The following is a 16871-nucleotide window of genomic DNA, read 5'->3' as shown; positions in this document are numbered from 1 at the left end:
CTGTGGTTTTCTGAGTTTCTAAGGATTTACCCTTATAAGTATTAAATAAACTGAGTGTTGCATACTTTTTCCCATCCTTTGCTTTTGTGCTCTGGCCTGACTTCTCCGACATTTCGGTGGAAACTCATCGAGTCCAAAACCTCCTGCCACACCCCTTAAACCAGCCTTTAAGATGCACATAAGAAAGAAAAATAAGCAGAAAAATTTTATGATTTATTAGCTGACTCAAAACCCAGTAAATTCAGATGTTCAGAGACATTCTAAAAAACACTGAGAAATGAATAAACCAATCATCAATAACTCTTATCAATGATAATTTTATAGACCTCTTTAATATTGTCAAATTCCAATAATCAATACGTGACAAAATTAGTCATCATAAACTAGTATGCACTTGGCAAACATATTATTTATAGTTTATAACTGCTTAACTATATCATAGAGAATAAGGGTTATAATCCATAGTGAGATGAATAGATCAAATATGGTGAATCTAAGGGCCGGTCCATGGCTCACTTGGGAGAGTGTGGTGCTGATAACACCAAGGCCACGGGTTCGGATCCTATATAGAGATGGCTGGTTAGCTCACTGGCTGAGCGTGGTGCTGACAACACCAAGCCAAGGGTTAAAATCCCCTTACCGGTCATCTTTAAAAACAAACAAACAAACAAAAAAATGGTGAATCTATTCAATTTAATAGGCTTGAAATGATCAGCACGATTAGCTAACACACATGGAATCCAAATATGACAGGTCATCATTCCCCTATAAATTGCATAGCTGTGTTTTTAGGAAGTATGAACCCAACAAAGCTTTATTAATTTAACAATTTAAAACAGAAAGAACATTCTATTTTTTCTGCATTCTGTAAAGGGTAGAACATTTCCTCATTAACACAAGGCACAAAAAAATAATCTATTTCATGTCTCTGGACTAAGTGTTCAAGAAATGGTGTGCATTTTGTCAGAACACATAGAAAGTCCTTTATAAGTGAGAAATTATTAGAAACAAATAGTGTTTTAACGAACATTCATATATAAAACACAGAACCTCCATCTTTGGAGCTAATGTACCCTAATTCTGAAGATGCACCCTGACCTAAAGCCACACTATTACTAAATAGGAGAAAAAGACAGAAATTATATCTCATACTATTTCCCTTTAATTTAATAAAGTTGTATAAACATATCAATCTAAGGGATTTTTTGTTTGTTTTTTGTTTTTATGTGGGTTTTGGGGAGAGTAGGGCAGAAGGTGGCCAATTCTACCATAAAAACCACCAATAGCTGAAGATGGCGGAATAGACGGTCCCCAGAGTCACTCTCTCCCGTAAATCAACCAATTTACAACTATAAGAATGTAACATCAGCGAAGCTGGGGCTGCTGGAGCTCAAGGGAAGAGAAGGAGAGACCATCGGAGTTCATGAAAGCAGAAGAAACCACGACGAGAGAAAGAAAAAACTACTCTGAGCATTTCGGGCCGCGGCCACTTTAAGGCTCCAGCTGCTGAGCGCATGGAGCAGGAGCTGGCAGAAGCCGCAGCTGTGCCCTTCAGATGGAGTTACTTGAAGGCGGCAGGGGAGAAGAGGGCCTTGGTGGCCCCCAGGACAGCAAGACCACTAATAGGGTTCTTGTGGACCCACACAGGAGCGAGGAGCCAGAACAGCTGAAAAAGGGGAGCCACTCAGAGGCTGGCGAGCCACTGCAAGGGAACAGCGCAGAGCCCGCCCCATGGGCAGTGTTTGGAGCACATGTGGTAGGGAGACAGGCCCACTGGGAGAACAGTGGGACACAGCAAGGACAGCCGACCTGCCCCCCAATAAGCACAGGACCACTCACAGGAGACTGAATTGCATGGGGTGCAGTTTGATGAAAAAACTCAGGCCCAGATCAGAGTTTCTACACAACCCAGGTGCACTGGATCTCTGGAGTGCCAGAAGTACCTATAAGGTCAACCATTAAACCCTGAGCTGAACAAAAAACCTTCCCTTAGGGAAACAGCAGCAAAGCAGCAATCTACCTTAACCACACAGCTCAAGTACTGGCTCCCAAAGGAAGTTCCCCCATGTCAGGAGTAAGCAAAGGACAAAAAATTAGTTCCAGCCCAGGTACACCACCAGTGCCTTGGGGCCCACCAAGGGACATGAGGCAAGGGAGCCAGGGACTGGACCCCTGCCCACTACTCACACCGCCAGCACCTTGGGGTCTGCCCAAAAAAACGAGGTTAGGAGCCAGTGCCTTGGGGCCCACCTGGGGGCCTTGGAAATGCAGCCAGGGAACAGACCCCCCCCCCCTCCACCTGCCCACAACCAGGCACACTGTGCCAGGGCCTTGGGGCAAACCTGGGGACCAAAGTCATGGAGAAGTGGACTGGACCCCCTCTCCCACAACCAGGCACACTGCGCCAGAGCCTGGGGGCCAACCCGGTGACCCGAGGCATGGAGCTGAGGACTGGACACTCCCTCCAACCAGGCACACTGCCAGCACAAAGGGCATGCCAAAAACATCACCTCCATGTGGGTGTCCCACCACAGCCACCACAATAACCATGGCTGCTGCAAAAGCAGCTAGATGCCACAACCACCACACAGATGGTCTGCCAGAGGGCACTGACACAGAGAGTCACTAGCAGAGATAAAGAAAAGAAGAGGATGTCTTTCTCCACAAAGCCCATTTCAGAGTGACAGAAGAAGCATCTGCTCTACGATAATACTGGGGAAACTGATCACACCTCTCAGCAGTGGACAGATCATCTAGGCAACAAATCAACAGAGTAACCATTATTCTTTCTGACAGAAAGAAGAAATCTAGGGTAATTAGAGGGGGGAGGGAGAGTGAGATGGTGAGAGATTGGACAAGGGGCATAAAGAATAATTATGATTTGTAACAATACATATGCTACTAATATTGATTTGATTAACATATCTCAATATTGAACCCTCAAAATTGATTAGTTGTATAATCAATTTCGATTCAATAAAAATTAAAAACAAAACAAACAAAAACCATCAATAGCTAAAAACATTAAGAACTGAGCATGGGAGCTAAAGACAGTATAGACTAGATATATACAAAAAGCATCAAAGTCAAGCCTGTTTAGGCTTAACCATTATAAAAATCATTTTATCTACTGCTTTTGCATTTGTGAACTGCAGAATCAGCACCACATGCAGAGATGTGATTTTATGCATATGAACTGCTATACTCAATGTTTATTTACATAGTACCATAAAACTTATCAAGCATTCACACATCTGTTACCTAATTTCAGTCTAATAACCTTATGATGTAGTTAGTATCTCGATTTTACAGCTGAAGTGATATCCAGAGGAAAATTAGATTGGATTTGAAACCAAGGCTTCTGGTTCAATTCATCACACTGTGCAGTCTCCTCCCATATAATGTGGATATCCACTAAGTATACCCTCCAAGTATACAATAAACCACCTTTTCTCGAGATAAATCGGAAAAAGATTCACTTGCAACTAAAAGAACTACACTAATACATAGACAATTTGCTATTATACATAGAAGAATATATACAATTAATTACATCCCAAGAGTGCTAATGGTGATGGTGTGAATGAGATGCACTCCCAGAATCTAGCCTGTTGACATATCTTTACTAATAACATGGACAAAGATATAGGAAGAATATTCATCTATAGTGACAAAAAAGGAACAGTAAATAAAAAGAGTCAACTTGCTCTCTCACCCTTATCTGGTAATTATTTAACACCTAAACATCTTCAAATCTTGGACCTCTACTCAAGCAACACTCCTTCTCTACACTACAGGGAAAACATCATTATAAGAAAGCGAGTCCTTAAACTTCATAAGAGCAAATCTACAAGTCCACCTCCATCTACACCCATCCTTTTCTTCCTCCACTTATTGCTGCAGCAGTTCTCAGCATCATCTGGAAACCTGTTACAAATGCAAATTCTCAGGCCCCACCTGAGACCTACAACCACACTCTGAGGATGGGGCCCAGCACTCTGTGTTTTAGCTAGTCCTCAATTCTTACTGCACATTAAAGTCAACTGGAGCTTTAAAATACACAAATATGGGGAGGCAGGTGAAGGGCTAGACATCAGTTCTTAATTAAAAAAAAAGTCTCTCAGGTGATTATAATTTGTTAAGTATGTAGAACTGGGAATCACCTCAATAAAGTGTTTTTCCTCCCATTCCATCTAAGGTCAATTCTTCCTCTTGTGCTCTCTCATCCTGTCCTTACTCTTCCCTTCTGTCTAAACTCTTCTCTGTAGGGAATCTCATCAACTCCTACGGCTTCAACTACTAACTTATCTCAAATTTGTATCTGCAGCCCAGCAGTTTGTGTTCCTGAAGAATACATGCCACTGCCTATTTACATTTCTTCTTTGTTTTGAATAAAGTTTCAGCTTTAACCAGAACACAGGCATCTATTTCATATCAAGGTTTTAAGAAGCAAGGATACCAAATATTCTGTCCAGCATAAGAGGAAAATGGTAGGTAGTTAAAAAGTTAAACTGAGAGTCAATGTTTCTTCATTTGATTTCCAAATGTTGTTGTATCTCAACATTTGACAGAATTTAAATGTTACAAGAACTCAATAAACTGAAGGAATTTAAATTAAGACTAAGAACAGAACAGACAATTGACTAGAGAAATGGTAAGCAAACGTATCAAAAAGTTCAATTTCATAACTAAACAAAAATCAAAATAAAATAGCAGGTTCACCTTGTCCATATTCTCACCCAAGGAAAACAATGTAACATTATACAACTGAACCACAGGGTTACAGAATATAGTTTAATCCTAGCCATCATAAAACATTAGAGCTTGAAAAGAATCATAAAATGAACCTTAACTTCCCTACTTAAAAGCAAAACAGTTAATAACAATCCTTCTTAAACTCTTCCAATAAACTGAAGTAGAGAGAACACTTCCAAACTCATTTTACGAGGCAATCATCATGCTGATACCAAAGCCAAAGACATAGGAAAACTATAGGCCATTATCTCTGATGAACACAGATGCAAAAATCCTCAATAAAATAATAGCGAACTGAATTTGACAACACATCAAAAAGATTATACACCATCACCAAGTGTGATTTATCCCTGAGATACAAGGTTGGTTTAACATATGCAAATTAATCAATATGATACACCACATTAACAGAATGAAAGATTAAAACCAAATGATAATTTCAATAAATGGAGAAAAGCATTTGACAAAGTTCAAACTCATTTTGTGACAAAAACTCTCAATAAAATAGGTACAGAAGGAAATTTTCTCAGCATAATAAAGGCCATATATGAAAAATCCCACAACTAACATCATAATCAATGGGAAAAAAACTGAAAGCTTTTCCTCTAAGATTTGGTATAAGGTTAGAAGCCTACTCTCATTACTCCTATCGACATAGTACTGGAGGTACTAGCAAGAGTAATCAGATAAGAAAAAGAAATAAAAGACATCAAAATCAGAAAGGAGAATACAGAACTCAGAAATCAACCCACAAACTTATAGCCAACTGATCTTTGACAAAGGCAACAAAAACACATGTTGGAGGAAAGCCTACCTCTTCAATAAATTGTTATGGGAATACTGAACATCCATATGTAGAAGAATGAAACTACGCCCCTTTACCTATTGCCATATACCAAAATCAACTCAAAATGGATTAAAAACTTAAAAAATATAAGACCTGAAACTACAAAACTCCTAAAAGAAAACATAAGGGAAACACTTTAGGAAGTAGGAATGGACAAAGACTTGAATATGATCCCAAAAGCATAGGCAAAAAAGGAAATATTAAAAAAAAGGATTATATCAAACTAAAAAGTTTCTGCACAGCAAAAGAAACAATTAACAGAGTGTGAAGACAACTTACAGAGTGGAAGAAAATATACACAAACAATGCAACTGAGAAAGGATTAATAACCCGAATATATAAGTAACTCAAACAACTTAACAGTAAAAAAAAAGTAACCTGATTTAAAAAATGGGCAAAAGAGCTGAATAGGCATTTCTCAAAGGAAGATACACAAATGGCCAACAGACACATGAAAAAGTGCTCAACATTACTCAGCATCAGGGAAATGCAAATCAAAACCACACTGACATATCATGTCAACCCAGTTAGACTGGCTACAAGACAGAGAATAACAAATGCTGGCAAGGATGCAGAGAAAGAGGAACCCTCCTGCATTGTTGGTGGACTGTAAATTGGTACAGTCATTATGGACAATGGCATGGAGGTTCCTCAAACAACTACAGATAGAACTACTATAAAATCCAGCAATTCCACTGCTGGGTATATACACAAAGGAATGGAAAACATCATGTTGAAGGGATATCTGCATCCCACGTTTTACTGCAGCTCTATTTACAACAGCCAAGAGTTGGAACTAACCTAAATGTCCACAGTTAGACAACTGGATAAGGAAAATGTGGTATATTTACATGATGGAATACAACCGTGCCATAAAAAGAATGAAATCCTGCCATTTGCAGCAACATGGATGAGCTTGAAGAAAATTACATTAAGTGAAATAAGCCAGATACAGAAAAGACAAATACTACATGAGTTCACTTATATTCAGAACCAAAAAAGTTGAATAAATAGAAACACAGAGTAGAATGGTGATTATGGGGGGTGGGGGGAGGGGGGGAGGTAGAGGAAATAAGGAGAAGTAGGTCAAAAAGATACAATCTTGCAATTATGTAGGGCAAAACTAAAGATACAACATGGGGTCTATAATGTAGTATTATACATGGAAATTTTGCTAAGAGAGTACATTTTAGGTGCACACACACACACAACTGGAAGGTGATGGACAGGTTAATTTGTTTAACTGTGGTAATCATTTCACTATGTATATCAAAACAGCATGTTGAATACCTTTATATACAATTAAAAAAACCCCCAAAAATTTAAATAGCAAAACAAAAATAACTGTTTAACAAATTTCCAAATACAAGAACAAGTAATTATCATTGAAAACCACAAAATAAAGGTTCTACATGAGGTCAAAGTAAAAGTTCCTGCAAATATATTCTAAAATTCATGTTTGAGTAGTTATTTTTAAGGTTCAAAACTCTGTTAAAACATTTTTCCTTCCACTATGAACAAACTACTATCTATGCCCTTCAGTATGTTCTCTTCCTAAACAAGAGGTAAACAAAGTACAGTATACTGAGCATACTTTATGATCAAAAGACAAACCAATCAAAAGAAATAAAGAAACTATGGCTTACTGTATCTACTGCTACAAAAGAATATATATTTCTGAAGGTACACAGAATTTGTAGCCATAAAGAGCAAAAGTGGATAAATCAGAAAGGCCAGTTCCACTATAATTGTTTGCCAGTTAAGTGTGGGCACTTTTAGTTTAATTCAGCCTACACGCTTTGTGGTATCTTGCTTCAGAAAGACTTGGGAGACACCATGAAGTTCTCCATTAGGTTCAAACTTTATTCAATATATATCTCAGAGTAAAACCAGTTACTTGTTCAAAAATTAAGATTACTTTTAGGACAAAATATCAAAGGAATCCAGAAGAAGTACCACCAAGACTTAGCTTCATTTTCTGTAATTATTTAAGAATATTTTTTAAAATTTAATTTCTGTTCAGATGCCTAAAATGAGTCAAAGAATCATAGTTACCTAAGAATTTTCCTAGAAAGTAATGATCAAGGCTAATGGGCTTACAAGTTCAACCAAGATGAGTAAAAGAGATCAGATTTACCTTACCTGCCTAACAACTCAAAAACTGGACACACACATATGTATATGTATATGTGTGAGTGTATATATATGTATGTAAGTATATAACAATAGCCCAAGACACTGAACATCAGTCAAGGAAGGACAGGTATCTCTGACAGACAGGAAACAACTAGGTAAGGCATGCAGTTAACCAAATTTACTGCCTGGAGAGTTCCCAGTAATGGCACTGAACTAACCTGGAAGCTGGCAGAGTCCCTAAAAAATGAAGCTGAAAGTTCAGGGAGACCCCCAAAAGCTAGGATATAATACTGGACATATGAGAGCTACACAGAAATGCCACAGATCTGCAAGGCTCCTTGAGTATTCAGCAGAGTACCAATTTGCATGTGTAGGAAGATAACTACCTAAAAAGAGGAAAGAACCACCTCAGGGGATGAGAGGGGAACAGTGCCTGCAGCTCTCAAATGGCTGGGAATAGTGCTTGTTCTCACAACCAGACTAAAAAGACATAATTCAGAGGGCATCAGGAGAGTATTCAGAAAAGCTGTGCCTCAGTAGTGGTTAAAAACTACTTTAGTGTAAACAATGTTCTGATCTTGCCTAACAAATCTTAAAGCAACATCTGAAAGGACCAAACTGTTTCCCAAAATAAACTAAGAATATTTATAAAAAACGAAAAAATATCTAGCACCCAAGAAGGTAAAATCCACAATGTGGCATCTAATCAAAAATTATCATGCAGGCAAAGAATCAGGGAAACATAAGCCATATTAAACAGCAAAAATCAATCAAAACTAACCCAGTATAGACACAGATGCTATAATTAGTTGATAAGAATGCTAAAACAGTTATTTTATAACTGTATTCTATATGTTTGGAAAGCTAGAGTAAAGATTGAATACAGAGAGACATGAAAGATATAAAACATCAAAACTTATAGGAGTGAAAAATACACTGGATGAGATTAGTAGCATTTTAGATATCGTGGAAGAAAAGAATTGTGAACTTGAAGCCATTAATAGAAACACTATCCAAAATGAAAGACAAAGAACTTAAAAGTATCAATAAGCCTTGAAGACAACATCAAGTAGCTTAATCTATTTATAATTGGTGTTGCCTAAGGAAGGAGTGGAGAGACTGAAAAAATAGTGGTCAAAAGTATTACAAATCTGATTAAGAAACTACAAACCCAAAGACTGAACAAAGCCCAAGCACAAGAAACACAGGTGCTGGCTCAGTTGGTTAGAGTGTGTTATTATAACAAACAAACAAAACCAGAAAAAAACCCCATAAGAAACATGAAGAAAATCACACCAAAGCCCATCATAATCAAATTATTTAAAATCTATGAAGAAGAAAATAGATTAAAACAAACAAAAAAAAGGTATTTTACATATAGAGAAATAAACATAATAACAGCAAAATTCTCATTGGAAATGATGTAAGCAAGAAAACAGTAGAGCTTAAAGTACTGAAAGAAAAAAGAACCCTGGAATTATATGAGCATCAAAAATCTTTCAAAAATGAAGATAAAATAAGGACTTTTTCAGACATAAGGAAATTGAAAGAATTCATCACTAGCAAACCTGTACTACAAGAAATGTTAAAAGAATTTCTTCAAACAGAAGGAAATGACACCAGATTGAAATATGGATGTACATAAAAGAATGAAAAGCGCCAGAAATGGAACTAAGTGGGCAATATCTAAGATTTTTACAAAATTATTTAAATCTCCAAAATGCAAAGTTAGTTTAACATTCAAAAATCAATCAATGCAATTCACCATATTAACAAACTGAAATAGGAATCCCACATGATTATCTTAGTAGATGCAGAAAAAGCATTGACAAAAGCCAACACCTACTCCTGATAAAAAAAAAACCCTTGGTAAATTAGGAACAGAAGGGAAATTCCTCAGTTATACACTTAATGCTTACCCCTCTATCCCCACAAAAATCAGGAACAAGGCAAGGATATCCACTCTTACCATTTCTGTCCAACACTGTACTAAAAGTTCTTACCAGTGGAATAAGTCAAGAAAAATAAACAAAAGGAATTCAGAATGGAAAAGATGAAATAAAACTGTCTTTATTTGTTGATACGATCATATATGTAGAAAATTTGATGAAGTCTAGGAAAAAGCCACTAGAGGGAATTTAGCAAGAATGCATAAAAACTCAATACAAAAATCATATTTCGGGCCGGGCCGGGCCTGTGGCGCACTCAGTAGAGTGCGGCACTGGGAGCGCGGTGACGCTCCCGCCGCCGGTTCGGATCCTATATAGTAATGACCGGTGCACTCACTGGCTGAGTGCCGGTCACGAAAAACGACAAAAAAAAAAAAAAAAAAAAAAATCATATTTCTATACAGCAGCAATAAAAATTCAGAAATTGAAATTAAATATAGTACCATTTATAAGAGTAATTAAAAAAAAAACTTAGGAATATATCTGACAAAAGATGTGCAAGACCTATACACTGAAAACTACAAAACATGAAAGAAAACCTAGATAAATGAAGATATGCCATGTTTGTGGGTCACAAGACCCAATATTAAAATGTCAACTCTTTACAAATGTATCCATACATTCAGAGCAATCCCAAACAAAATCTCAGAAAAAAATTTCTTTGGAGGGGAGAATTTGTCAAGCTGAATCTAAAAATCTATACAATCAATAAGATATAGAATAGCCAAAAGAACTTTTAAAAAGGAATATTATTTGTGGGCAAACATCACCTGATTTCAAGGCTTAAGCTACATCAATGAAGACAGTATAGTATTGGTGCAAAAATAAGACAAATAGATCAATGGAACAGAGTACAGTCTAGAAATATAAAAGAGCATCAGATTTTTGACAAATGCAAAAAAAAAAAAAGAAAAAAGAAAAATTCAGTGGAGAGTCTTCCCAACAAATGCTATGGGAGCAATTAGGCATACATAATATAAAAGAATTAACTCTGATCCATACCTCACACCATATACAAAACTCAACTCAAAATGGACCATTAACAAAATGTAAAACCTAAAACTGTAAAACTTCTAGAGAAAACATATGAGAAAATCTTTGTGACTCTAGGTTATTAGGACTTCTTAGATATAACATAAAAATCATAATCCATAAAAGCTGAGATATACAAATTGGACTTTCATTTTTTCAAAGATGCTGCTGAGAAGGAAAAGACAAATCACAGCCTGGGGAAAAAAAATTTGCAAATCATATATCTGATAAAGGACTTTTATACAGAATATATCCAAAACTCTCAGAACTGATTAATAAGAAAACAAATGACTCTATTGTTAAAAATGGGCACAAGACTTGAACAGACACTTCATCAGAGATATACAAATGGCAAATAAGCACATAAAGATACTCAGCATTATTTGTACTTTACAAGTGTAAATTGAAACCACAATTAGATATGTCCACACATCCAAGAGAATGGCTACAATTACTGAATGATTATACAAGGTGTTGGTGAGGAAGTGAAATAATGAGAACTTTCATATGCTGCTGGAATGAAAAATAGCACAACCACTTTGGAAAACAATTGGCAGTTTCTTAAAAAGATAACACTGACCAACCATATAATCCCCCTATTCCACTCCTAGTATTTATCCAAGAGAAATGATAACACATGTCCATGTGAAGACTTACACTTGTACTATGGTTCTCAGTAGTTTTATTTATAATGGCCATCAACTGGAAACAACCCAAATGTCCATCAAATAACTAGATAACCAGATTCTGTTACATCGACCCAATGGACTACCCAATACAAAAGAATGAACTACTGACACAGGTAACAACATGGATAAATCTCAGTGATTCTGTTGAATGAAAGAAGCTACGACCTTCCCCCCTCAACACCCACCCACACATACTATATATAAAATTCTACAAAACGCAAATGCGTCTATAGTATAAGAAGCAAATCAGTGGTTGCCTAGAGACTGGGATGAGGAGGCTATGGAGGGGGATTATAAAGTGGTGTAAGATAACTTTTATTGATGATAAATATATTCATTATCTTGATTGTGGTAGGGGTTTCAGTGCACGTACATGTCAAAACATCAAGTAATACACTTTAAATATGTGCAATTTACTGTATGCCAATTATCTCAAATAATTATTTATTAAAAACAAGATCAAGAACTCCTACATCCTTTGCTAACAAGGAGTCTTATATAATCTATCAGGACAAACTAATGCAGAGAGAAAGATGATGAAGTGATTAGAGATTAGGTAAAAATGGCATATTAGAAATACACAAATTTAGTACAAGTGGAATGTAGACTGCAAGGGAAGGGGGAATGGCAGGAAGGGAAATAGACTGTCAAGATATGAAACTAGAGAGATCAACAGCCTTGATAAAGAAAAATGGAGAATAATATAATAATACAGTTAATACTGAGGCAGAAAAAAAAATCTCAGAACATAGTAAGTAGGAATCAACAAATAGCATTTTATTCTTAGAATGGATAAGAAAGTAGTTTTAAGATTCTATGGCTACGAAGCTAACCACTAGACAAAACCAGAAATGTAGAAGAGAATCAATCAGAAATTAAAAACAGATCTCTCTTGGATAAAAGAGAAACTCAAAACCAAAATAGAAAATACCTCACATCAAAACATAATGTATACAATCATATCATCCAGGAGAAAGTACTGCCTTAAATATTACCAATACAAGACAAAACAATAGGTTAAAAAACTTACCCAATACTGTAGGAAGAAAAATAACAAACGAATAAATTAGAAAACAGAGCAACAAAATTAATAAATTCAAAAGCTAGCTCTTTTTGGGGGGGAAAAAAGCTAGCTGACTCACCCTAATTATAAAAATTAAAATAAAACTGAGAATGAAAAAGATATAAAAGACACACATGAAGTTAAGAGAAGGCTTGGGAAATAAGGGTTTTCTAGGAAAATATAAATTACCAAATTTGGCTCAAAATAAACAGAAAAAATAACAGAAGAAAATAAAAGTTGTCAAAAAGCTACCTGCCCCCCAAAATGTCTGGCCCAGGCAGTTTCACAGGGGAATTCTGGTGTTACTTAACAGAGACAATTCCCATGCTGTTTCCAATAACTAAAGGCCTAACCAGAGCTTGGCAAACTAAGGCCTATGGCCAAATATGGCCCAAAGCCTGTTTTGTTCGGCCTGTGAGTTAGGAACGGTTTTTACATTTTAAAAAGATTTTTTTCAAAAAGAAGAATATGTGACAGAGACTGTAAATGCAAAGCCTAAATAAACAATCTCATCCTTTACAGAAAAAGTTTGCCAACACCTGGCATAAAGGAAAGAAACCTCAGTTCAGGCCAGTCTAGTACTGAAACAAAACAGCATGTAAACAGCGTATTTCTTGAGCACCTACTATATATACTACTTTATTGACTGGAGATACAAGAGACAAGAATCTGTTTTAATGGGTCTTACTTTTTGCTATGGTTTAAATGTGTTTCCCAAAGTTCATGTGTTGGAAATTTAACCCCCAATGCAACAGTGTTGGGAGGTGGTACCTAATAAAAGGTGATTAGGTCATGAGGACTCTGCCCTCAAGAATAGATTAATGTCATTATCTTAGAAATGGGTTAATTATCCTGAGAGTGGGCTTGCTATAAAATCGAGTTTGCCCCCCTCTTGCTCTCTTCTCCTCTGGCCATGAGATGATGCAGTAGGCCCTCACCAGATGTTGGCACCTTGAAACTGGACTTTCCAGCCTCTAAAACTATGAGAAATAAACTTTATAAATTACCCAGTCTGTGGTATTCTGTTAAAAAAACACAAAATGGAGTAAGACACTCTCTAGTGTGGTGATTTAAATAACAGATAAATAAGATCATTTCAGATGGTGAAAAATGATATAAATAAAACCAAACATGGCAATATGAGAAAGTAGGATAAGGTGGCACTACTTTAGATTAGCTGATCATTAAAAGCTCTCTGACTTGGATCTAAAGGGGAAGGAGCCAGCTTCAAGGCTGAAGGAAAAGCAAATACAAAAGCCCTGAGGCCATTACATGCTAATCATGTTCAAAAACAGAAAAGCTAAGGAAGCAAAAGTGTAGTAAGCACAGAGCTGAAAGAAAGAGAAGGAAATCCAGGACGTTGAATTTCACCTTTGAAGCAATAGGAAACTAATAAATTCTAAGCAGAGACATCTCTGTTTTAAAAACATCATTCTGCCTGCAATGTGGATAATGGATTGTAGGGGGAGCCAAGGGTGAAAAATAGAATCATGAGACTGTAACAGCCCAAGCACTAGATGATGTGGCCATGGCTATAAAAATGAAGATTAGATAGATACAGGAGGCTAGGAAAGAGAGGAAACAAGGATAATCTAGATCTTGAGATTGAAATGGTGGGCATCAAATGAGGCGGGGAAGACCAGATCTAGGGAAAATGCGGAGGACAGGGCAGGGGGTGGGGGTGGAATCAAGTGTTCTGTTTTGGCCATGTTTGAGATATTTATAAAGACAATCAAAGATTTATACAGAAAGATGCTCAAGATATAAAGTAAAAAAAGTACACAGAGTTCATTATGATTTTTAAAAATAAATGATTAAGTATGAAAAATACAATAAACATGCCAAGTATGAAAAGGTCTAGAAAAACATACAAATTATGAGTAGTAGACACTGCTGATCATAAGGGATGACTTTTTTTTGTTATACAATACTGAGGTATCTAAATCTAAACAATAAGCTCACATTGCTTTCGTAACAAAATAATAAGGAAAAATAAACATTTTAAGGGAACAATGATTAAGTGAAAAAACTATTTTCAAGACCAGAAAATGAAAAAATGTGTATAATTTATGGTTAAGTAAAAAGAAAAGAATTCAAAAATTTACCCTCACGGGCATTCCAAATACCATCGACCCTCTGTGTTTGCAGGGGACTGGTTCCAGGACCACCATATCCATACATTTTCAAGTCCTTACATAAAATGGTGTAGTATTGACATATAATCTTCACACATTCTCCTGTACACTTTAAAGCATCTCTAAATTACTTATAATACCGAATACAATGTAAATGCCATGTAAATAGTTGTTACTGTATTTTATTTACATTATTTGTTGTATTGTTATTTGTTATTATACCCGCCTCCCCCATACATTTTCAATCCGCAGTTGTTTGAATTCTCAGATGTGGAACCCACAGATAGAAGGCCAACTGTATCTAAAATATGCAAGAATATTAACAAAGGCTATAGGTAAGAATGGAAAAAATAGCTGATAAGCAAGAGTTTTTTTGACTTATCTGCCTTGTGCTTTTTGCTACAAATAAAAATCAGAAAAAGTTATCTACAAACACATGCACATAACTACTTGAACATTCACTGGGCATTATTACATCATTGTCATTAACCCTCCTTCCACTATTAAAGGTGCTTATGGTATGGTAATGCCTCTAACTTTTGTGCACTTGCTTAAGAACCCACATCTATAACACTTTCCAAGGGATAACGTATCTACTGCTCTCCTGTGTGCCCTTGCTCTTGGATACTAAAACCTTTAATAATGAAACTAATGTCCTTTAAACCCCTGCTGGAGTAATTAGTATATCCTCTGAAATATAATGTAGCTGAACAATCCTCTACAGGTTACACAGCAACAACAAGCCTTCTGAAAGTACCTCCCTAATGCGGCAGTGATAATATTCATTCGACAACATTTATACAAAAAAAATATGTTGAGAACTAATAACTGTCAACTGTTTTAGATGTTAGGATATATAAGACAGATGATGCCCCTGCCTTAATGGAACTTTTAACAATAAACAAGTAAACAAAAGTGTGGGAATGAAAAAACCCAACTGGGTGACAGCAAAGAGAAAAAAGGGACTCGTAGGATGGTAAATGTCCAGAAGACCTCTCTGAAAAGGTGACATTAGCTAAGGAAAACCAACCAGTGGTTCTCAACCTAGTATGCACAAACTTACTCAAGTAGGTTTTAAAAACTACTGTTTGTTAAGGACCCATGCAAGACAATTAAATCAGAATTACTGGGGCTTAGGGCCGGCCCATGGCAAACTTGGGAGAGTACGGTGCTGATAACACCAAGGCCACGGGTTCGGATCCCTATACAGGGATGGCTGGTTAGCTTGACTGGGAGAGCGTAGTGCTGAAAACACCAAATCAAGGGTTAAGATCCCCTTACCGGTCATCTTTGTTTAAAAAAGTGAATTTCTGGGGCTAGGCCTGGCAATAATATTCTTTGAAAATCTACCCAAGTGTCTATAAAACGTAGCCACAGTTGAGAACCACTGAAAAACAAACCAATCTCAATCTAGAAAAAGAAGGTTAGAGTGTAAAGGACACACTTAAGGGAGAAACAGGCCATGAAGTCAGAGTAGGCAGAAATCAGATTTTGCAGATCCTGACAGTCTATAATAAGGAGTACTGCCTTGAGGTTATTCTAAATGCCACGAAAAGCCACTGGAGGGAAAAACGAGTCAAAAATCTCAATTGCTCAGCTGGCCAGTTAGCTCAGTCGGTTAAAGCATGGTATCAGCCAGCTGCCAAAAACAAACAAAACATGCATCAGCATAACCACATCTTAAGTAACAAAATGGTATAATTTACATAATAAGTAATCCAAAAACCCTTGAGACAGCAAGCTCAATAAGGCACATTTGTCTTCAGCTTACCAGCTTGTGATTTCAAAAACTAATTGGCACAGTTATAGGGGATCAAAAGAGCTACGTCCTCTACCTGTATCACTTTTAATTTTGAAAGCCTCTTTTTACTTGAACAAGGTTAACAATACTTTTTATATTTCTGTCCTGCTTACTATGTACCTAAAAATCAAAATCATTAAGGGATGAGGGTCAGTCTGCAAAAACAAAGCCTTCTGAATAACGCACCCCTTTCACTGTTTAAGGGGAGAGAAGTATGGCTCTAACTGACCAACGCTAGTAAGAAACTAGCATTTTTCACTGAAATTAGAATGTACCAAAACATGTGCACCTGCATTTTCCAAATTCTGAACAACATATATACATATATTACCTTGTAACAGATTTTTTGGACAAAAAAAGAAAGGAAAAAATGGGAGGTGGTGAGGAGAGAGGCCGGTGTTTTGAAAGACTGTTTCCGAAACGTCAAAAGAAATTTGGAAGGCACAGTTTATTATAATATAAAG

The 16871-nt window shown here is 36.6% G+C and overlaps 1 protein-coding gene across 14 annotated transcripts in view; it reads right to left on the bottom strand.

Moving 5' to 3' along the window:
* The window catches only part of PRRC2C (proline rich coiled-coil 2C), an 89918-nt gene that overhangs the window by 58688 nt on the left and 14359 nt on the right, over positions 1-16871 (bottom strand). For all 14 annotated transcript variants that reach the window (XM_063103826.1, XM_063103834.1, XM_063103829.1 and 11 more), the window contains exon 2: positions 1-165. In XM_063103826.1, coding sequence (XP_062959896.1) covers positions 1-112 — 112 coding nt within the window. In that variant the 5' untranslated portion in view covers positions 113-165. The remainder of the gene's footprint in view (positions 166-16871) is intronic.

The sequence above is a fragment of the Cynocephalus volans genome, chromosome 8 (assembly GCF_027409185.1).
Source record: "Cynocephalus volans isolate mCynVol1 chromosome 8, mCynVol1.pri, whole genome shotgun sequence".
In the NCBI taxonomy this organism is placed as follows: domain Eukaryota; kingdom Metazoa; phylum Chordata; class Mammalia; order Dermoptera; family Cynocephalidae; genus Cynocephalus; species Cynocephalus volans.
Note: the sequence above shows the minus strand (reverse complement) of the source record. Positions and strands in the feature narration are given on the sequence as shown.